The sequence below is a fragment of the Cygnus atratus genome, unplaced genomic scaffold (genome assembly GCF_013377495.2).
Source record: "Cygnus atratus isolate AKBS03 ecotype Queensland, Australia unplaced genomic scaffold, CAtr_DNAZoo_HiC_assembly HiC_scaffold_44, whole genome shotgun sequence".
Lineage (NCBI taxonomy): Eukaryota > Metazoa > Chordata > Aves > Anseriformes > Anatidae > Cygnus > Cygnus atratus.
Genome location: NW_026110040.1, coordinates 184,602 through 201,130, shown reverse-complemented (window position 1 = coordinate 201,130; position 16,529 = coordinate 184,602). Strand labels below are relative to the sequence as shown.

The 16,529-nt window shown below is 61.5% G+C and overlaps 1 protein-coding gene across 2 annotated transcripts; it reads right to left on the bottom strand.

Annotated features, from left to right (window-relative positions):
• Positions 1–1,315: 1,315 nt before the first annotated feature.
• On the bottom strand, positions 1,316–15,994 carry EVI5L (ecotropic viral integration site 5 like). 2 transcript variants are annotated; one of them, XM_035571868.2, is made up of 21 exons: positions 15,935–15,994; positions 14,186–14,687; positions 12,249–12,351; positions 11,976–12,174; positions 10,942–11,131; positions 10,630–10,854; positions 10,176–10,250; positions 9,758–9,883; positions 9,261–9,404; positions 9,027–9,116; positions 8,260–8,357; positions 8,088–8,148; positions 7,340–7,393; positions 5,743–5,883; positions 5,496–5,624; positions 4,825–4,965; positions 4,212–4,364; positions 3,449–3,595; positions 2,804–2,899; positions 2,595–2,690; positions 1,316–1,760 (listed from the first exon to the last, which is right to left on the bottom strand). In XM_035571868.2, the coding sequence occupies exons 4-21, from the start codon at positions 12,122–12,124 to the stop codon at positions 1,566–1,568; spliced, it is 2,310 nt and encodes a 769-aa protein (XP_035427761.1). In that variant the 5' UTR covers positions 12,125–12,174; positions 12,249–12,351; positions 14,186–14,687; positions 15,935–15,994; the 3' UTR covers positions 1,316–1,565. The 2 variants fall into 2 exon arrangements, with proteins under 2 accessions (XP_035427761.1, XP_035427760.1); XM_035571867.2 differs by lacking the exons at positions 12,249–12,351; positions 14,186–14,687 and having other exon boundaries at positions 10,630–11,131; positions 15,935–15,979.
• Positions 15,995–16,529: the final 535 nt, after the last annotated feature.

Here is a 16,529-nt window from a genome sequence, read left to right as displayed (position 1 = left end):
CCCAGGCCCCCCCCCGCGGGTGAGTGCTGGGATTGGGGGGGGGAAGGTTTGGGGGGGGGGGTGTTCAGCCCCCCCCGTTAACGCTGCCCCCCCCCCAGACCCTGCCGTGCCCCCCGGGGCTGTGGCCGCCGTCTCCTTCGGTGCCTTCGTGGTGGGGGCGGCGCTGGCGGGGGGGCTCTGGGTCGTCCACGGGCGCACAGGTGAGGCCCCCCCCCAAAAAAATCCGCCCCCCTCCCTAACACCCCCCCCGTATTGCTGAGTCCCCCCCATTTCTGCCCTCAGCTGCCCCCCGGCCCCCCCCGGCCCCCCCCGGCTCCAGCACGGCCCCCCAGCGCGGGGGGGGGCAGGTACGGGGGGGACTGGGAGAGAACTGGGAACACTGGGCAGGAGCTGGGGGGCATGCTGGGAGGGTAACTGGTAGTACTGGGGACGCTGGGCGCACTGGGGGGGCACTGGGAGGGAACTGGGAACACTGGGCGGGAGCTAGGGGGCACACTGGGGTGGTAACTGGTAATACTGGGGACACTGGGAGCACTGGGGGGCTAACTGGTAATACTGAGAGTGTTGGGGCGGCACTGGGAGGGAACTGGGAGCACTGGGGGGGGCTGACTGCCAATACTGGGCACTGGAAACATTGGGGGGGGGCACGGCGTACTGGGAGTACTGGGAAGAGACTGGGGGGGGACAGAAACAGTAAATGGGGGCACTGGGAGCATACTGGGGGGCACTGGGAGCACACTGGTGTCCCTCCCCCCAGCTTAGGACCACTGACCCGAAGCTGCCTCCAGTTGGGGCCCCCCCAGGAGCCCCCTGAGCCCGGGACCCCCCAAAAATGCCCCCTCCCCTCGCAACCCCCCCAAATAAAGGCGCTGCCCCCCCGCACGTGTGGTTCCTTGGGGGGGACATAACATTTTGGGGAGAAACTCGAGGGTTTTGGGACCCCAGACCTTTATCTTGGGGGGGGGGGGGAGGGCACCTCAAGGGGTTGGGAGTCCTGGGGGGGGCATTTTGGGGGGAAATCTCTGGGTTTTTGGGGTTCCACATTTTGAGGGGAGGGGGATTTAATGTCCTTGGGGGGGGGGTCATTTTGGGACAAATCTCAGCGCTTTTGGGATCCAAGAACACTCCAGGAGCAACCCAAAAGGTGTTTTTTTTCTTTTTTTTTTTTTTTTGGGAGGGGGCACAACATTTTGGGGCGACTCCGCAGGGTTTTGGGGCCCCCAGCACCTCTTTTTTTTTTTCACGGAGTACAAACGGGGGGGGGGACGGGGGGGGGGCAGGATCGGGGCCACACCGGGGGGTCCCCGGGTGTCCCCTGGGTGCCATAGGGCCCACAGGCGTCCCCTGGGTGCTGTGGGTCCCCCGGGTGTCCCCCCACGTCCCCTGGGTGCCCCCGGGTGTCCCCCGGGTGCCCCGGGGCTGGCAGGTCCCCCCCTCGTCCCCTCGTCCCCAAGGGTCGGGGTGCCCGCGGGGTCCCCGAGGCGCGGCGCCGCTGCTGTCCCCAAAGCCCCCCCCCCCCCCCCCGTGTCCCCGTGGGTGGCGGTGCCACCGGCGTCCCCCGCGGGTCACGGCGCCGTGGGGGCCCCCTCGGTGTCGCTGTCGCTGCTGTCGCCCATGTCGCCGAGGTCCCCGAGGTCCCCGCGGGGCAGCGCGAAGGGCGGCGGCAGCTCCTCGTCCGAGGAGCCCAGCGAGTCCTCGTCCCCCAGCCGCGGCCCCAGCCCCACCGCCCCGAAGGCCAGCGGGCCCCGCAGCAGCCGGATCTGCGGGGACAGGGACGGGGACAGGGACAGGGGATACGGGGATGGGGACACGGGGACAAAGGGATGGGGACACCGGGACAAGGGGACGGGGGGACAAAGGGATGAGGACATGGGGAAAAGGGGACAGGGGGACAGGGACCAGGGGATGGGGACGAGGGGACAAGGGGACATGGGGATATGGGGACAGGGACACGTGGACAAGGGGACAGGGGGACATGGGGACAGGGATGAAGGAGATGGGACAGGGGACAAGGGGATGGACAAAGGGATGGGGATACGGGACAAGGGGATGGGCACAGGGGGACAAGGGGACGGGGGGACAAGGGGATGGGGACAAGGGACAAGGGGATGCGACAAGGGGACAGGAAGACAAGGGGATGGGGACAAGGGGCAGGGGACAAGGGGACAAGAGGACAAGGGACAAGGGAGGGGACAGCAGAGAAGGGGGGAGGGGCGACACAAGGGGGGCCATTGTCACCAGCTGTCCCTGCGGCACCGTGGGGACGTCGCCGACGGCACCACCCCGATGGCACCACCCGCACGGGGACCGGGAGCGTCCGGGGGGGCCCTGCTGCACTGGGGGCAGGAGGGGGTCCCCGAGGCACCCGAGGGCGACAGCCCCAGGACGTGGGGCCCACAGCACCCGTGGGTGCAGGGTACGGGTCTCCCAGCACCCAAGGGCGCAGCACATACAGCCCCGGGTGCACGGCGTGGTTCTCCTAGCACCCAAGGGCGCAGCCTCCACCTCTCCCAGCACCCCCGGGCACGGGTGACGGGTCTCCCAGCACCCCTGGGTGCAGGATGGCGGCGCCGCAGCACCCATGGGTGCCTTACCTCGGCCTTGAGCTCGTCGATGTGGTCCTTGAGCTGCCGGATGTACTGGGCGGCGTCCGAGTGGTTGAGCTGCCCCTGGAGCATCCCCTCCTCCCTCTGCGGGTGCGCGCGGGTCAGCGGGTGCCCCCCTGTCCCCCGTGCCCTCCCCCCCCCCCCCCGTGTCCCCACGGTGTCCCCACGGTGTCCCCGCGTCCCCCGGTGCCACCCACCTGGATCTCCAGCTCGGCGACGCGCTGCCGCATCTCGGCCAGGGCGGCCATGCTGTCGGCCTCGCGCAGCCGCACCGCCATCACCTCCTCCTTGCTCTGGGGACAGGCGTGGCACCGTGTCACCGCGGCACCGTGACACTGTGTCACTGCATCACCGTGGCACTGTGTCACCGCGGCACCATGTCACCAAGTCACTGTGGCACCATGTCACTATGTCACCGCGGCACCGCATCACCGTGTCACTGTGTCACTGCATCATCGTGTCACCCCGTCATCATGTCACCACAGCACCGGGTCACCGCGTCACTGTGTCACCATGTCACCGTGTCACCCCATGGGTGACGGAGATGGGACCCCGGGGAGGGGACGGTGTGACAACGGGGACATTGGGACCCTGTGGGTGATGGGGATGGGACCTCCAGGGGACGGGACACTGGGGAGGGACAGTGGGACCTTGTGGGAGGGGCTGTGGGTGTCCCCAGGGAGGTGACAGGGGTGCGGAGGGCACACCAATGTCCCCAGGGAGGGGACAGGAGTGTCCCCAGCGAGCGTCCCCAGGACGGGGCTGGCGAGGACCCGTGGGGAGAGGCGGGGGGGTTCCCATGGGTGCCCCCAAGTGTCCCCACGTGTCCCCAAGTGTCCCACCTTGCACTGGGCCTCGGCGTGCTTGCGGTGGCTCTCGCTGAGCTGCGCCTGCAGCCCCTTGCTCTGCGCCGCCGCCAGCCGCAGCTGCTCCCGCAGCCCCGCGCACGTCTGCTCGGCGCGGCCCAGCACCGTGCGCTGGATCTGGCCCTGCCACGGGGCGGGGGGACGGGGGGGGACAGGCCTGTCACCTCCCCTCCTGGACCACCGCCACCACGGGCACGGCACCCCCGGGTGGCCCAGCGCCGTGGCCCCAGGGTGCGGGGGTCACCCACTGCCCCAGCTCCCAGTAACACCAGCTCAGCACCCATGGCCCCAATATCTCCAGGTCAGCACCCACGGCCCCAGCACCCATGGCCCCAACACCCCCAGTTCAGCTCCCATAGCCCCAGTATCCCCAGTTCAGCACCCACCACCCCAGCACCCATGGCCCCAACAACCCCAGCACCCCCGGTTCAGCACCTATGGCTTCAGCACCCCCAGTATCCCCAGTTCAGCACCCACACTTCCAACTCCCATGACCCCAGTATCCCCAGTACCCCCAGTTCAACACCCACGGCCCCATCACACCCAGTTCAGCACCAATGGCCCCAGTTCGGCACCCACGGCCCCAGCACCCACGGCCCCAGTATCCGCGGTTCAGCACCCACACCTCCAGCACCCGTGGACCCATCACACCCAGTTCAGCACCCACTGCCCCAGTATCTCCAGCTCAGCACCCACTGCCCCTGCACCCAGGGCCCAGCACCCAGGGCCCAGCACCCACCTGTGTCTCCAGCTGCAGCACCCGCTGCCGCAGCGCCCGCAGCTCGGCCTGCGCCTGGGCCTCGCGCAGCCGCGCCGCCACCACGGCCTCCTGCAGCGCGTTGGCGTTGCTGCGCCGCGGGGACTCCTTCCAGCGCCCGCCCGCGCGGCCCGCCTGTGCCCGGAGGGGACACGGTGCTGGGACAGGGGGTCCGGGTGGTGGGACGAGGGGATCTGGGTGGCCGGGAGGGGACCCGGGTGGCCGGGAGGGGACAAGGTGCTGGGACAAGGGACCCAGACGGTGGGACAAAGGGATTTAGTGGCCAGGAGGGGACAAGGTGCTGGGACAAGGGGCCTAGGTGGCCAGGAGGGGACCCAGATGGCCAGGAGGGGACCCAAGCATTGGGACAAGGGACCCAGGCACTGGGACAAAGGACCCAGGTGGCCAGGAGGGGCCCCAGGTGTCAGGACAAGGGACTCGGGTGGCCCAGAGTGCACCCAGGCATCAGGATGAGGGCCCCAGGTGGCCGGGAAGAGCCCCAAGTGGCCACAGAGGGGCCATGGGTGGCCAGGAGGGCCCCCAGGCACTGGGACAAGGGACTTGGGTGGCCGGGAGGGGACTGAGGTGGCCTCACCTGCCAGCTGTCACTGAGGTCCTTCACCTGCTGCTGCAGCTCCGTCAGGGACTTGACGGCCTCAGCCTCGCGCAGCGCCAGCGCCTGCAGCTCCTCCTGCAGCCTCACCACGTTGTCCTCGTCCGGCAGGAGGCTGCTCCTCTGCGGGGACAGGGGGACATCGGCGGGGACGCCCCAGGGTCGGGGGCTCATTCCCCTCCGCCGGGGGGAGGTGGGGATGGACGCTCGTGGGGCGTTGGTGGGAGCTGACGGTGGGGACAGGGGACATGGGGCACGAGGGACACCTGGGGACACTTGTGTGGCACTGGGGATCCCTGGGGACAGGGGACGTGGGACACGAGGGACACCTGGGGACACTTGTGTGGCACTGGGGATCCCCGGGGACAGGGGACAGCAGGTTCAGGACCCCCCACGGCCGCTCGTGTCTTTGTCCCTGTCCCCAAGACCACTTGCGTGACAATCCCTGTCCCCAGAGCCACCTGTGAGACACTCCCCGCCCTCAAGGCCACTCAGGGGATTGTCCCCAGCTCAGGGACCGCTCATGGGACAGTCCCCAAGGTCCTTCACGTGGCTGTCCCCAACCCCAAGCTCCTTCGTGTGTTTGTCCCCAACCCCGAGGCCACCCCCGTGACCGCCCCCATCCCCAGAGCCCGTGCCACCACCCCTGTCACCTTCTCCATGTCGAGCACTTTGTCCTGCATCTCCTTGAGGGCGCCGAGCGTCTCGCTCTCCCGCAGCCGCGACTGCTCCAGCTCCGTCTCCAGGTGGGTGACAAACTCCTCGCTGAACCGCGGGTTCCCCTGCCGCCGGCCCCGAGGTGTCACCCATGGGTCCCCCCGCCCGGTGACACCGCGAGCAGGGGGCTGGGAAGGAAGGAGGGCGGCGTGGGGACGCTTGGGGACGCCTGGGGACACCGACCTGCTGGTCCTGCAGCTGGCGGATGGTGCTCTGGGCGCGCTGGAGGTTCTCGGTGGCCGAGGTGCAGCGCTGCTTCACCACCGCCAGCTCCCGCTTGATGATGTAGTTCTCCTCCGCCTCCTGCGCCCGCGTCACCTGGCCCTTGGGGACAGCGGGGGGACGGGTCACCTCCTGGGGGCGGGGGGGGGCACCGAGCCCTGTCCTCGTCCCCCGTCGGGTCAGCGCCACCGCTGGGGGTGAGATGGGGGGGGTGGGGGGGACAAGGGGGGACACCGGGGAGAGAGGGGACGGCAGTCCTGAGGTTGGGGACAAGGGCATGGCGTGGGGGACAAGGTGACACCCCAATCTGGGGACACCAGCCCCATTACGGGGACACCAGCCCCGTTCTGGGGATGCCAGCCCCAAAATGGGTGGCACTGGGGACGAGAGGGTGACGTTAGTCCCGTGCTGGGTGATGCTGGGGACAAGGGGGTGACGCCGGCCCTGCAGGGTGACACCGAGGACAAAGGGGTGACGTCGGCCCTGGTGGGTGATGCCAGCCCTACAGCAGGGGGCACTGGGGACAAGGAGGTGACGCTGAGGTGACAACAGCCCCACGAGGACCTCCGGGGTCATCCTGACCCTTACCCCCTGCACCCAGCGCCGACCTTTCACCCCAGACCCACCTGTTTTCTTCAAACTCACCAAAACGGCGTCTTTTTACCCAAAACCCCCTCCCCGAGCACCACCGCGCTGCCCCTGGCTTTATGTCGAGCCCCCAAACGGGCCCAAACCCCAAAATTTGCCCACCCCAAACCCCACCGATCCTCCTTCCCCCCCCTCCAAAGCGGGGAAGGTGCGCGGGAGCCTCCGGAAAAGCAGGCAAACCTCCCCGACCGAGCGAGCCGGAGGCTGGGAAGCAAAAAGGCGGGGAGAAAAGGGTTAAAACGCAGCGGAAAAGAGAAAAAATAGCCATTTTTGGGGACGCTACCTGGATGAGCCTGTCGGCGAGAGCCGCGCTCTCCTGCGGCCGCCGGCGGAGGAAGAGAGAAAGGAGACACGTAACGAGATAAACGGAGCAGACAGAGGCAGCGAGAGAAGCCGTGCAGCAGAGTCACCCGGCACCTTCCCGTTTTGGGGCGCTTTCCAAGGATTTTAGCTCTTTCGGGTACGGGGTGTGGGGGGGAAATACGGCCACCGCTGGGTTTTGCCATAAACGGAGCATTTTCCACCTCCTGGAGGGAGAACCCGCTTGGAAAAACGAGGAGGAAGCCGCAGGCTGGATGTGGTTTTCCTTTTTTTTCTTTTTTTCCCCACCAAAACAATGCTGAGAGGGGAGATTTTGGGGGCGCAGCCTTGTAAGGGTGTGCTGGAGGTCATGGGGTTGCACCCAAGGGTGCTGGGTACCTGGACGGCAGCATAAGTGCGGGTTTTGGGTGCTCCAGGGTGTTTTGGGGTGCTCCAGGGTGTTTTGGGGGTGTTCCAGGTTGATATTGGGTACCCCCAGGACGTTCTGGGTGCCCCCGGGAGGTTTTGGGTGCCTCTAGGAGGTTCTGGGTGCCTCCAGGAGATTTTGGGTGCCCCCAGGAGGTTTTGGGGTGCCAGCCGTGGGGCTCACCTTCTCCAGGGTTTCAATGCGCTGCTTCAGCAGGCGGTTCTCGGTGCGAAGGCGCTGGGGAAGAAATTGGGGAAGAAATTGGGGAAGAATCAGTCCTGGGGGGGTGCTGATGTCCCCAGGGGGGTGACTGAGCTGGGGTCAGCCTGGGGATGGGGGGATGTGAGGGGACAAGTGGCCCTGGGCTGGGTCGAAGTGGCGCCAGGGATCATTAAGGCTGCCCCAAGATGGCTGCGATGGCCCTGGGGACGTGCTAAGTGGCCCTGGGGACAGTTCCAACAGCCCTAGGATGGGTCAAAGCGGCCCCAGGGATGGATTAAATAGCCCCAGGGAGAGGGTAAATGGCCCCAGGATGGCTCAAAGTGGCCTTGGGGACGAGTCAAAGCAGCCCCGGAGTGGTTTAAATGGCCCCACAGTTGGGCTAAGCCACCCCGGGATGGCTTAAATGGTCCCAGGGATGGGTGAAGGGGCTCCAGGATGGGTCCAAGTAGCTTCAGGATGGCTTAGCTGGCCCCGTGGGCAAGTTAAACGGCCCCAGGATGGCTCAAAGTGGTTCCACAGATGAGTAAAACGGCCCTGGAATGGGCTAAGCTGTGCCAGAAGGGCTCAGGTGGCCCTGGGGATGGGTCAAGTGGCCCCGGGAATGGCCCAAAGAGCCCCAGGGACACCCCAAGTGTGGCCCGGGACGGGCCGAGTGTCCCCGGGGACAGCTGACGCAGCCCCAGGCCGCCGCTGCACGACCCCGTCTCACCTTGATCTCGATCTGCTCCTCCATCTCCTTGTTCTTGATGGCGGCGTACTCCTTCTCCAGCCTGCAGGGGACAGGGGGACAAGCTGGGACCCGGGGACGAGCTGGGGCCGGGGCCAGGCACCCACCCGTGCGTCCCGGGGGGATCCCGCCCGGCGGCAGAAGCCCGTCTCACCTCTTCATCTTCTTGGGGTTGTACTTGACCTGGAAGGCCCTGAGGATGAGCTTGTCGGGGCAGCTGTCGAACTGGTGCGGGATCACCTTCTGGAAGTACTGCGGGCACAGCGCCCACCGCCGGGGGTGAAGCCACGGCCCCCGCGGCAGCCCGGCCCCGAAACGCAGCCCGGTTTCATCGACCGGCCCGAAACACGGCCCCAAAAGCAGCCCGGCACATCAAGTGGTCCCAAAACACAGCCCCTAACCACGTCCCGCCAAGTAAGCCCACCAAATCTGCCCCAAAACATGTCCTGTCGGACAGGAATTTGCTTCAAAACGCAGCCCATCATGTAAATCAACCCTGAAATGTGGCCTCCTGTGTGAACTGACCCCAAAATATGGCCTGATGTGGAAACTGGCCCCAAAATATGACCCGTTGCGTAAATCCACTCCAAAACGCCCCCAAACATGTCGTGTTTCGTAAACCTGCCCCAAAACATGTTACCCATTGACTAAATCCACCCCAAACCATGTTTCTTTGGTCAAATTTGCCCCCAGACCATCTCTCATTTCCTGTATCAGCCCCAAAACACATCCTGCTGGACAAATCTGTCCCCTAAATAAGTCTCGTTGCCTAAAACTACGCCAAAAAATGCCCCATTGGACAAATCCTCCCCCCCAGACATGCCCTGTTGGACAAATCTGCCCCAAAACACAGCCTGTGGGATAAATCTGCCCACATTTGTCCCACGGCCTAGATCGGCCCCAAAAGGCAGCAGCACGTACCTGGGACATGCCTTCCATGTCCAGCTGGACGAGCTCGGCCTGGTTGAACTGCAGCAGAGCCATCCCCACGCGGAAGACGATCTCCAGCCCCTGCGGGGAGTGCCGTCACCTCTCCCACCCGCCACCACCCTTGAGGGGTTTGGGGTTTCTCCCCAAAACGCCAGGCAGGAAGAACATTTCCCCACCCAAGCTGCGGTCCCTTTGTGCTCCAGGCGCTCGCCGCGGCCCCGTTACCTCGTACATGAAGATGTCGAAGACGCGCGTGGCCACGGGCAGGGGGAAGGTGGTGAGGAAGAGGGTGAGGAACCAGGACGAGGCGTACATGGAGGTGAGGAAGCTCTGCGACCGGAAGTGGATGTTCAGCTCCGGCAGCTGCTCCTGCACGGGAGAAACGGGGGAAACGGGAAAGAAACGGGGCATGGGGGCCGATTTTGGGGGTCATTCGTGGCTTTTTGTTGTGGACGGGCCCTCGTGGAGGTCCCCGCGGTGCCGGATGGGAGGCCCCCAGGGTCCTCACGGATGTTCCCCCCCGAGGAATCGCGGAGGGTCCCTGGGGTGTCTCACGGATGTCCCCAGGATCTCCGCGTGGCCGGACACGAGCTCCACGGGAGGATTTAATTTCTCCAGCATCTCCCAAGCGCTGCCACCTCTCACCTACCTCTCCTGGTCCTTGTCCCCCCGATTTACCCTCAGGCTCCTGCCACCCAGAGCGTTCTGCGGGCTGTGCTTACCTGCAGCATGTACTCGAACTGGTAGATGCAGAGTCCCAGCTCGGCCATGCTGGGTTTGAAGAGCTCCCGCAAGCGGTACTCCTGCATCAGCCTCACGAACACGCAGAAGGCCTCCTCCTCGGGCATCTGGAGACCCGGCGGGACACAAATCCCCCTTAAACATCTGCCAGCAGCTCCAGAACGGAGCCTCTTGCCATCAGGTGATGGGACAGGATGTGTTGGGAGCCATCCCCAGCTGAATGGGAACGTGAACGGGGGATTTTAAACCCAGGTGGAGCAGGGGGGGTAGGGGGAACAAGCCTATTTTGCTCCTGAAGACGAAGAAAAAGGCTCCCGTTTCTCACCCCTCTTCTGCCACCCCCCAAAGGGCGTTAAAAACCCATCAGCAGCTGCTCCTCGCCCAGGGGCCAGCACAAACCTGCATAAGCAGCAGTCCCACGATGAAGGCGCTGCCTTGGCAGTATCCAACCTCCCGGTCCACCAGCGAATAAGCCTGGAAAGATCCCAAAATTGAACGAAACAGACGTGTGAGCTGGGGGACGGGCTGGGGCACCATCCCTGCTCACTGCAGGCGTGCAGCGGCGGACGGAAGGCTTGACCACGGCGTAGAAAATAGCTTTTTTTTCAGCTTGTGTGCATGACATCGCTGCAAAGTTCAGTTTAGACCCCAAAAGACTCAGCTATCCATTTCTTGATTCATTAACTACAGGAATAAGGGGGCCTGGGATGCTCAGGGGATGAGGAGCCGGTTATGCCGCGACAAGCAGTGGTCCCAGGAGCCTTTGGTGGGAACCAAAGCCCTTGAAAACTCATATCCAACAAAACCAGCTTCAAAACCCGTGGTGGTGCCGGCAGAGGGACAGGGACGTTACCTTCATGACGTTGAAGAGCACCTCCTGGCCCAGGCTGTCCTGGCCCTTGAAGAACTCGTGCTCAGGGTAGGTGCGGGCGATGTCGCGGCGGATGAGCTTCTCGCAGGGCGAGGACATCTTGAGCAGCTCCGAGTACTGGTTTTTGACGGGCATGTCAGTGGCACTGCAGAGCAGCTGCCAGACGATGGCGCGGAAGTGGTGGGGGATCCCTTTGCGGATGAGCTCCTGGGGAAAAAAGGGGTAAAACCCTGAGAAAACGAGTTTCCACCTGCTGCAGGTTAGAATAAAGTAAAACCAGCGCGCCGTCCCCACCTTGAGCAGCTTCTCCTTCTTCTTCCGCCACTCGTCCCACTCGTTGACGATGCGGCCCCAGAGGATCCAGGTGTCCTCCTCGAGGTGGCTGAGGTTGGAGGAGGCCGAGGAACTGGAGACCAAGGAGGAGCCGCTGTTCCTTCGTGAGCCATTCATGGAGCGCATCGACTTGGAGTCAGCCTCCAGCAGCCTGCCAGAGACTGAGTTAGCCCCAAAAAAGCCCCAAAGGAGGAGAGAGCCCCCAAAGAGGAGATACTCCTCCAAAGCCACCCTAAAGGAGGAGATATTCCCCCCCAAACACCCCAAAAGAGGAAATATTCCCCCAAAAACACCCTAAAGGAGGAGGTATTACCCCCCTAAATACCCCAAAAGAGGACATATTCCCCCCCAAAACCACTCTAAAGGTGGAGCTGTTCCCCTACAATACCCCAAAAGAGGAGATATTCCCCTGAAACTGTCCCGGGGAAGAGACATTCCCCCAAACCCCTTCAAAACGGCACCCAAACGGGCAATTTTTCCCAGCCAGATGCCGACTGCTCTCCGGGGACGGCTTCTTTAACGACTTTGCTCAATAATGGGATTGCAGTGGGGTTTTTCATGGGAAACGTTGCCTAGAAATGGCTTTGCGAGGGAATTTGCATTTCAGAGCTGGAGTTTTGGGGCATAACACTGCTTTAATGCCAGGGACAGAGCTTTTTGCCTGGTCCTTCAGCTAAGGGAGCCTCAGGGCTTGCTTCCCATCAAGCAGGTAAAAAAATGAACGAAGTGGGTGGGTTTATTATTTATTAGTCCCAAACAGCCCCCTCCTGCCAGGAGATCCTATTGACCCACCTGAGCAATCAAACCCTGCTGCTTTCAAAGAAAAAGCATAACCTGGACTAAAAAAAACCCCCACAATTGGAGCATTTTCACCTTGGTTTGACTGAAGCTTGGGAGAAGTGTGTCATCGCGGTCCACTCTGATTTTAGGGGAAATCCTTGCCAAAAAAAGGACATTTTAAAGACCCAGCGGGGCAGACACCCGCCGGGGCTCACCGGTTCTGCTCCTCCAGCTTGGCCAGCAGCTCCAGCTCGTCGGGGCTGAGGTTCTCCGAGTCGGAGGTGGGCGAGCACGCCGGGGCCGAGTTGACGGAGGAGAGGGCTTCGTGCGACGATGAGTCTGGGCTGACGGCTGGCGACGCCATCGCGGCGGGGCCGGCGGCGCTCCGAGCCCGCGGGGGTTTTGGGGTCTCACCTGGAAGCCGAACGACAACGTCAGCAGGACGGGACCCCCCTGCTCCGCTCTCCGCGACCTTTTCTTATTCAAACCTCTGGGTGCTGCTGCAAATCTCTTCAAAAAACCGCGGTTTTAGCTAAGCCGTGGTGTGAGCATCGCTCGAGTTGCAGCCCGATGAGATATTCACTTAATTCCCTACAAAAGAACCGTGGTTAAGCCCGGTTTTCACGTCAAGCCAGGTCCAAGCGCATCGTCTCGTGTTTGCTGTAAATTAGCTGAATTAAAGTGGGCTAAAAACTGGAATTTAGCCCAGTGTACCCTCATTTTGGGCCAATGTACCCTCATTTTGGGCCAATGTGAGAAGAGAGGATTTACAGAGCACTGCCCCCGCTGGGGATTTGCTTTGGGTGTTGACGCTGCATGGTTTGCCCGTTCCGGCAGTGTTTCAGGGAAAAAAAATCCCCTGGAGAGGAGAAAGTCCCAGTTTGGGAATTGCGGGGACTGGTGGGAATGGGGTGGGAAATGGCAGGTTGGTGGGTGCTGCAAAAAGAGGGCTTCGAGCATCGCCCCCAGCTGGGATTTATTGGAGGATTGGTAGTGACTGGGAACCCTCAAGGAAGCTCCATCTCTTTTTTGGGGCTGAAAACATGCTTTTTTGTGAAAAATGCTGTTGAAGATCAGCAGAGTGAACCTGCGTTTGAAGGGGATCAAGAAAGCAGGGAAAAAGAGGAAGCGCCGTGAATTGGAAACGCATGGTTTACCTGATTTGGGCTCAATTTGCTCTGTGCAGCTCAAGTTATAAAAACATGGGGGTTTTAACCAAAAAGCTGTGTTTCCTTCCCATTTTTTGGGGGAAAAAATTGGCTGGAGGAGCAAAATGAGCTTGGAGGAGAGCAGCGTGGAGGCACAGCCGTACCGCGACCGAGGGAAATCCTGCGCCGTTTGGTTAATGGTTTTTGAAAAGCAGCAAAATTTAACAGAGCCGCTTCGGGGCGAGAACCAGGTCAATCGTTAACAGGATCGGGCGGATTTGCTCAATAAGCAGGAAATTTTCTCATTTTTTTAAGGGTTGAGGGAAGGAAAAAGCCTCAATCGTGCCTAATTCAGCTGCACGTGGAGGGCAGGGCTCATCCAGCAGCGCATCCGGCCCCGTTAATTCGTTTTGGGTAATTAATATTTCCGAGGTCTGGCCTGCAGAATTCCAAGTTAACGATCAAACCAGGGTCTGACGGGCTGCAAAAACGTTCTGAAATGGCTTTTTAGGAAAAAAATAACTCCACTCTGATGAGGGGATTAAAAAATAAAGAAGGAAACACGCAAAATGCACGAATTCAGTTCAAAAGTGAGGCACGAGGATGGCAACATTGTTTATTCAACCAAAGCAGGTGGAAAAAGAGGAGCACGCATTTTTCAACCTTATTTTTTGGGGGTGAAATCCTGGTGGTTTTGGGTGGTTTTGTGGTGTGGAGGGAAGGAGCTGGCAGCCCCCATCCTTTGGGGTGTTCCGGGGTTCCTGTTGCAGCGGGAGCAGCCTGCGGGACGATGAATGGCTTGTTCCGGGACGATGGGTACCCAAATTTGCTGAAAATGCTTGAATTTGGAGAAAAAAGGAACACCACTTGGCGGACAGAGGTGCCACAGAGCGGCTTTTCGAAGCATCCACCCCAAATTCCCCCTGGGCTGGGGGACGAGGACCTCAGCAGGGATCTGGCCAAGGGGTTACTGAAGGCCCTAAGAAAACTGGGGGGAAAACAGTGAAAACATCCCCAGAAACACCAAGGGGCCAGCCAGGCACTAATTTGAGGAAATCAGCCCCAAAAGGGGCTTGGATGACCCCAATACCGGCCCGTTTGTGACAGCCGGTTAATTTTAATAACTTTCCCGGCACCCTGAGGTGTTTTGGAGTCCCCGAAGTCCCCAAATTCCACGGGTGGTGGTGTCGCTTCTGCTCGTTTCCCCCCAAAACACCACCGCTCCATTGAAACGCTATAAAAAACGCCCATTTTCAGCAGGACGTCGAGGCACTGACCTTGAGCCTGGGCCATTTCCGGAGGAAAACGTTAAAATTTCCACCTTTTCACTTAAAATCTGCCAAATTTGCAGCTTTTTGGGGCCATTTTCGCAGCTTTTCTCTGCAGCTTTGTACCTTTTCTGCGCCGTTTTGTGCCTTTTCCGCCCCGTTTTGGGCCTCTTCCATGCCGTTTTTGTGTCTTTTCCACCTGTTTTTATTTGCAGCATCTCTCGGTGCCAATTTGCACCTTTTTCACCCCATTTTCGCCGTGTTTCTGCAGCGTCTCCCAGTGCCGCTTTGCACATTTTTTTTTGTGCCGTTTTCGTCGCATCTCAAATGTTCTTTTCGGCTCCAAAGTTCACCAAAGCGGCGGTTTTGCCGCAGCCGAACACAAAACTATCAAAAATTCGCTTGTTTGCCAGAAAAAACAATTGTTAACGCATAAAAGGAGCCAGGTGAGGAAAAAGAATTGATTCCACCCCAAATATTTCAGCGGGACATTTGCAAGCATCACTAGCAGCTGCGGGTGGAGGGAAGAGGAGGAAAACGGGCAAAATGGGTTTAAAAACCGCGTTTTTTGCCGCTGGCACGGATCAAGCAGGTGCAGTTTTTAAGCTAAAATCCCCCCAAAACGCACCAATGTAAAAAACGACCCAAACCCACCCAAAATCAGGTGAAAATTGAGTTGAACACCAAATGAGAGCAAACCCCCCCGCAGCCTCCCAGAGCATTTTTGGGGGAAAACCACCCAAAACACTGCTTGGGTGGTGATTTTTGTGCTTTTTGCTGTTCCAAATTGGCTGAAACGAGCCCAAAACTGTGAGGGTTCGGTGTCTTTTGGGGATTTTTCACCAAAATCGTTTTTTTTTTCCCCCCATGGTGGCAGCAGATATTAAACGTTGCCAGCGAAGCCCCTGACCAAGTGAAAAGCAGTGAAAAAAGGGGAAAAAAAAACAAGAAGAAAAGAGAGGTGGGATTCTGGGGCAAAACCCTGCGATTTGGAGCCCGAGCCGCCCCAGCATGGCTAAAATCGCTGGGTTTGAACCCAAAAGGAGAGGCGGGGACGGCACAAAGCCGCCGCTGCTCCATCTTCGTCGCCAGGGGAGGGAGGGATGGCGGTGGTGGCGGGGGGGGGGGCACAGGGACCCCCACCCATAGGTGCCACTGGGTGCTGGTGGGGGGGGTAGGAACCAGCTGGGGGGGGTGACAAAAGCCCCCCTCCCCTCCCCCCCCCCCCAACGCCATCTGGGGGCTCACAACAATGCCTGGGGGGCGGGGGGCACCGCTTGCTGCGCCCCCCCCTTTTTTTTATTGTTCTATTTTTTTTTATTGTTCTATTTTTAACCAATTTTTCCTGATCTTTTACCAATTTCACCTGATTTAAGGGGAAGGCCAACACCCACAGCAGTGTGTGTGTGGGGGGGGCAGTTTGGATGCCCCCCACCCCCACCCCGAAATCAAACAGGGGGAGCCCTGGGGGGGGGGGCAGACCCCAATAACCAATTAACCCCCAAATTACCAATTAACCCCCAAATTAACCCCAATTAACCCCCAAAGGTGGGGGGACGACCCCAATCACCCCCCCACACCCGGGGGGGGCTCTTTTATGCCCCCCCCCCGTAACCTTGAGGGGGCTTTAGGCCCAACCCCTCCCCAAGGGGGTGCTCATTGCCCCCCCCTCAGCCCCTGAGGGGGTCGCCCCCCCCCCCCCGAGGGGGAGCCCCTCCCTCCGAGAAAGGGGCGGGGCTTCCCCGTGGCCACGCCTACCTGCGCCGCGCTGCCATGGCGACCGCCGGCTGCCTCCGAGGAGGGGGCCCGCGGCGCCCCCCCGCCGCCGCCGCCGCCGCCGCCGCCGCCTGGAGCCGAGCGGGAGCCGCGGCCGCCGCGGGCCCCGCCGCTGCCATGGGGGAGCCGCCGCTGCCGCCGCCGCCCTGACACCGAGTGACAGGCGGCCCCGCCCCGCAGCCAATCACCGCGCAGCCTTCGCGCCTATGCCCGCCCACTCCTGGCCCGACAGCCAATCGCTGAGGGCGGTTCGGGAATGAGCCCCGGAGGGGGGGGGCTAGGCTAAGAAGCCCCGCCTGCTTCCCGTTGAGCCAACAGAAAGGCCGGAGGGGTGTTGATGGACGAGTGTTTCGCCAATGAGATTCAAGGAGATGGTCCTCCCCCCCCCCCCGTGGGTCTTTCTGGGAGACGAATGGCAGGCACAAATGGGGGTGATGGATGGGCGGAATGACCAATGGAATGCAACGTCTCGTTTGGAGTGGCACCCCAGTTGACAGGAGAGGACAATAAGCCCCGCCCCTTTAGCTGAAGCCAATAGCGATGGCTCTGATTTGATTGATCGGAGGGGAGGCAGCCA

Bases quoted from the DNA above. Each gene is read 5' to 3' on its own strand.
- EVI5L (XM_035571867.2), bottom strand. From the start codon at position 12,124: ATGGCGTCGCCAGCCGTCAGCCCAGACTCATCGTCGCACGAAGCCCTC. The intron at 11,132-11,975 runs GTGAGCCCCGGC...AGTCTCTGGCAG, and splicing joins AAGCTGGAGGAGCAGAACCG to GCTGCTGGAGGCTGACTCCA. The intron at 7,394-8,087 runs GTGAGACGGGGT...TTTCTTCCCCAG, and splicing joins AGGAGCAGATCGAGATCAAG to CGCCTTCGCACCGAGAACCG.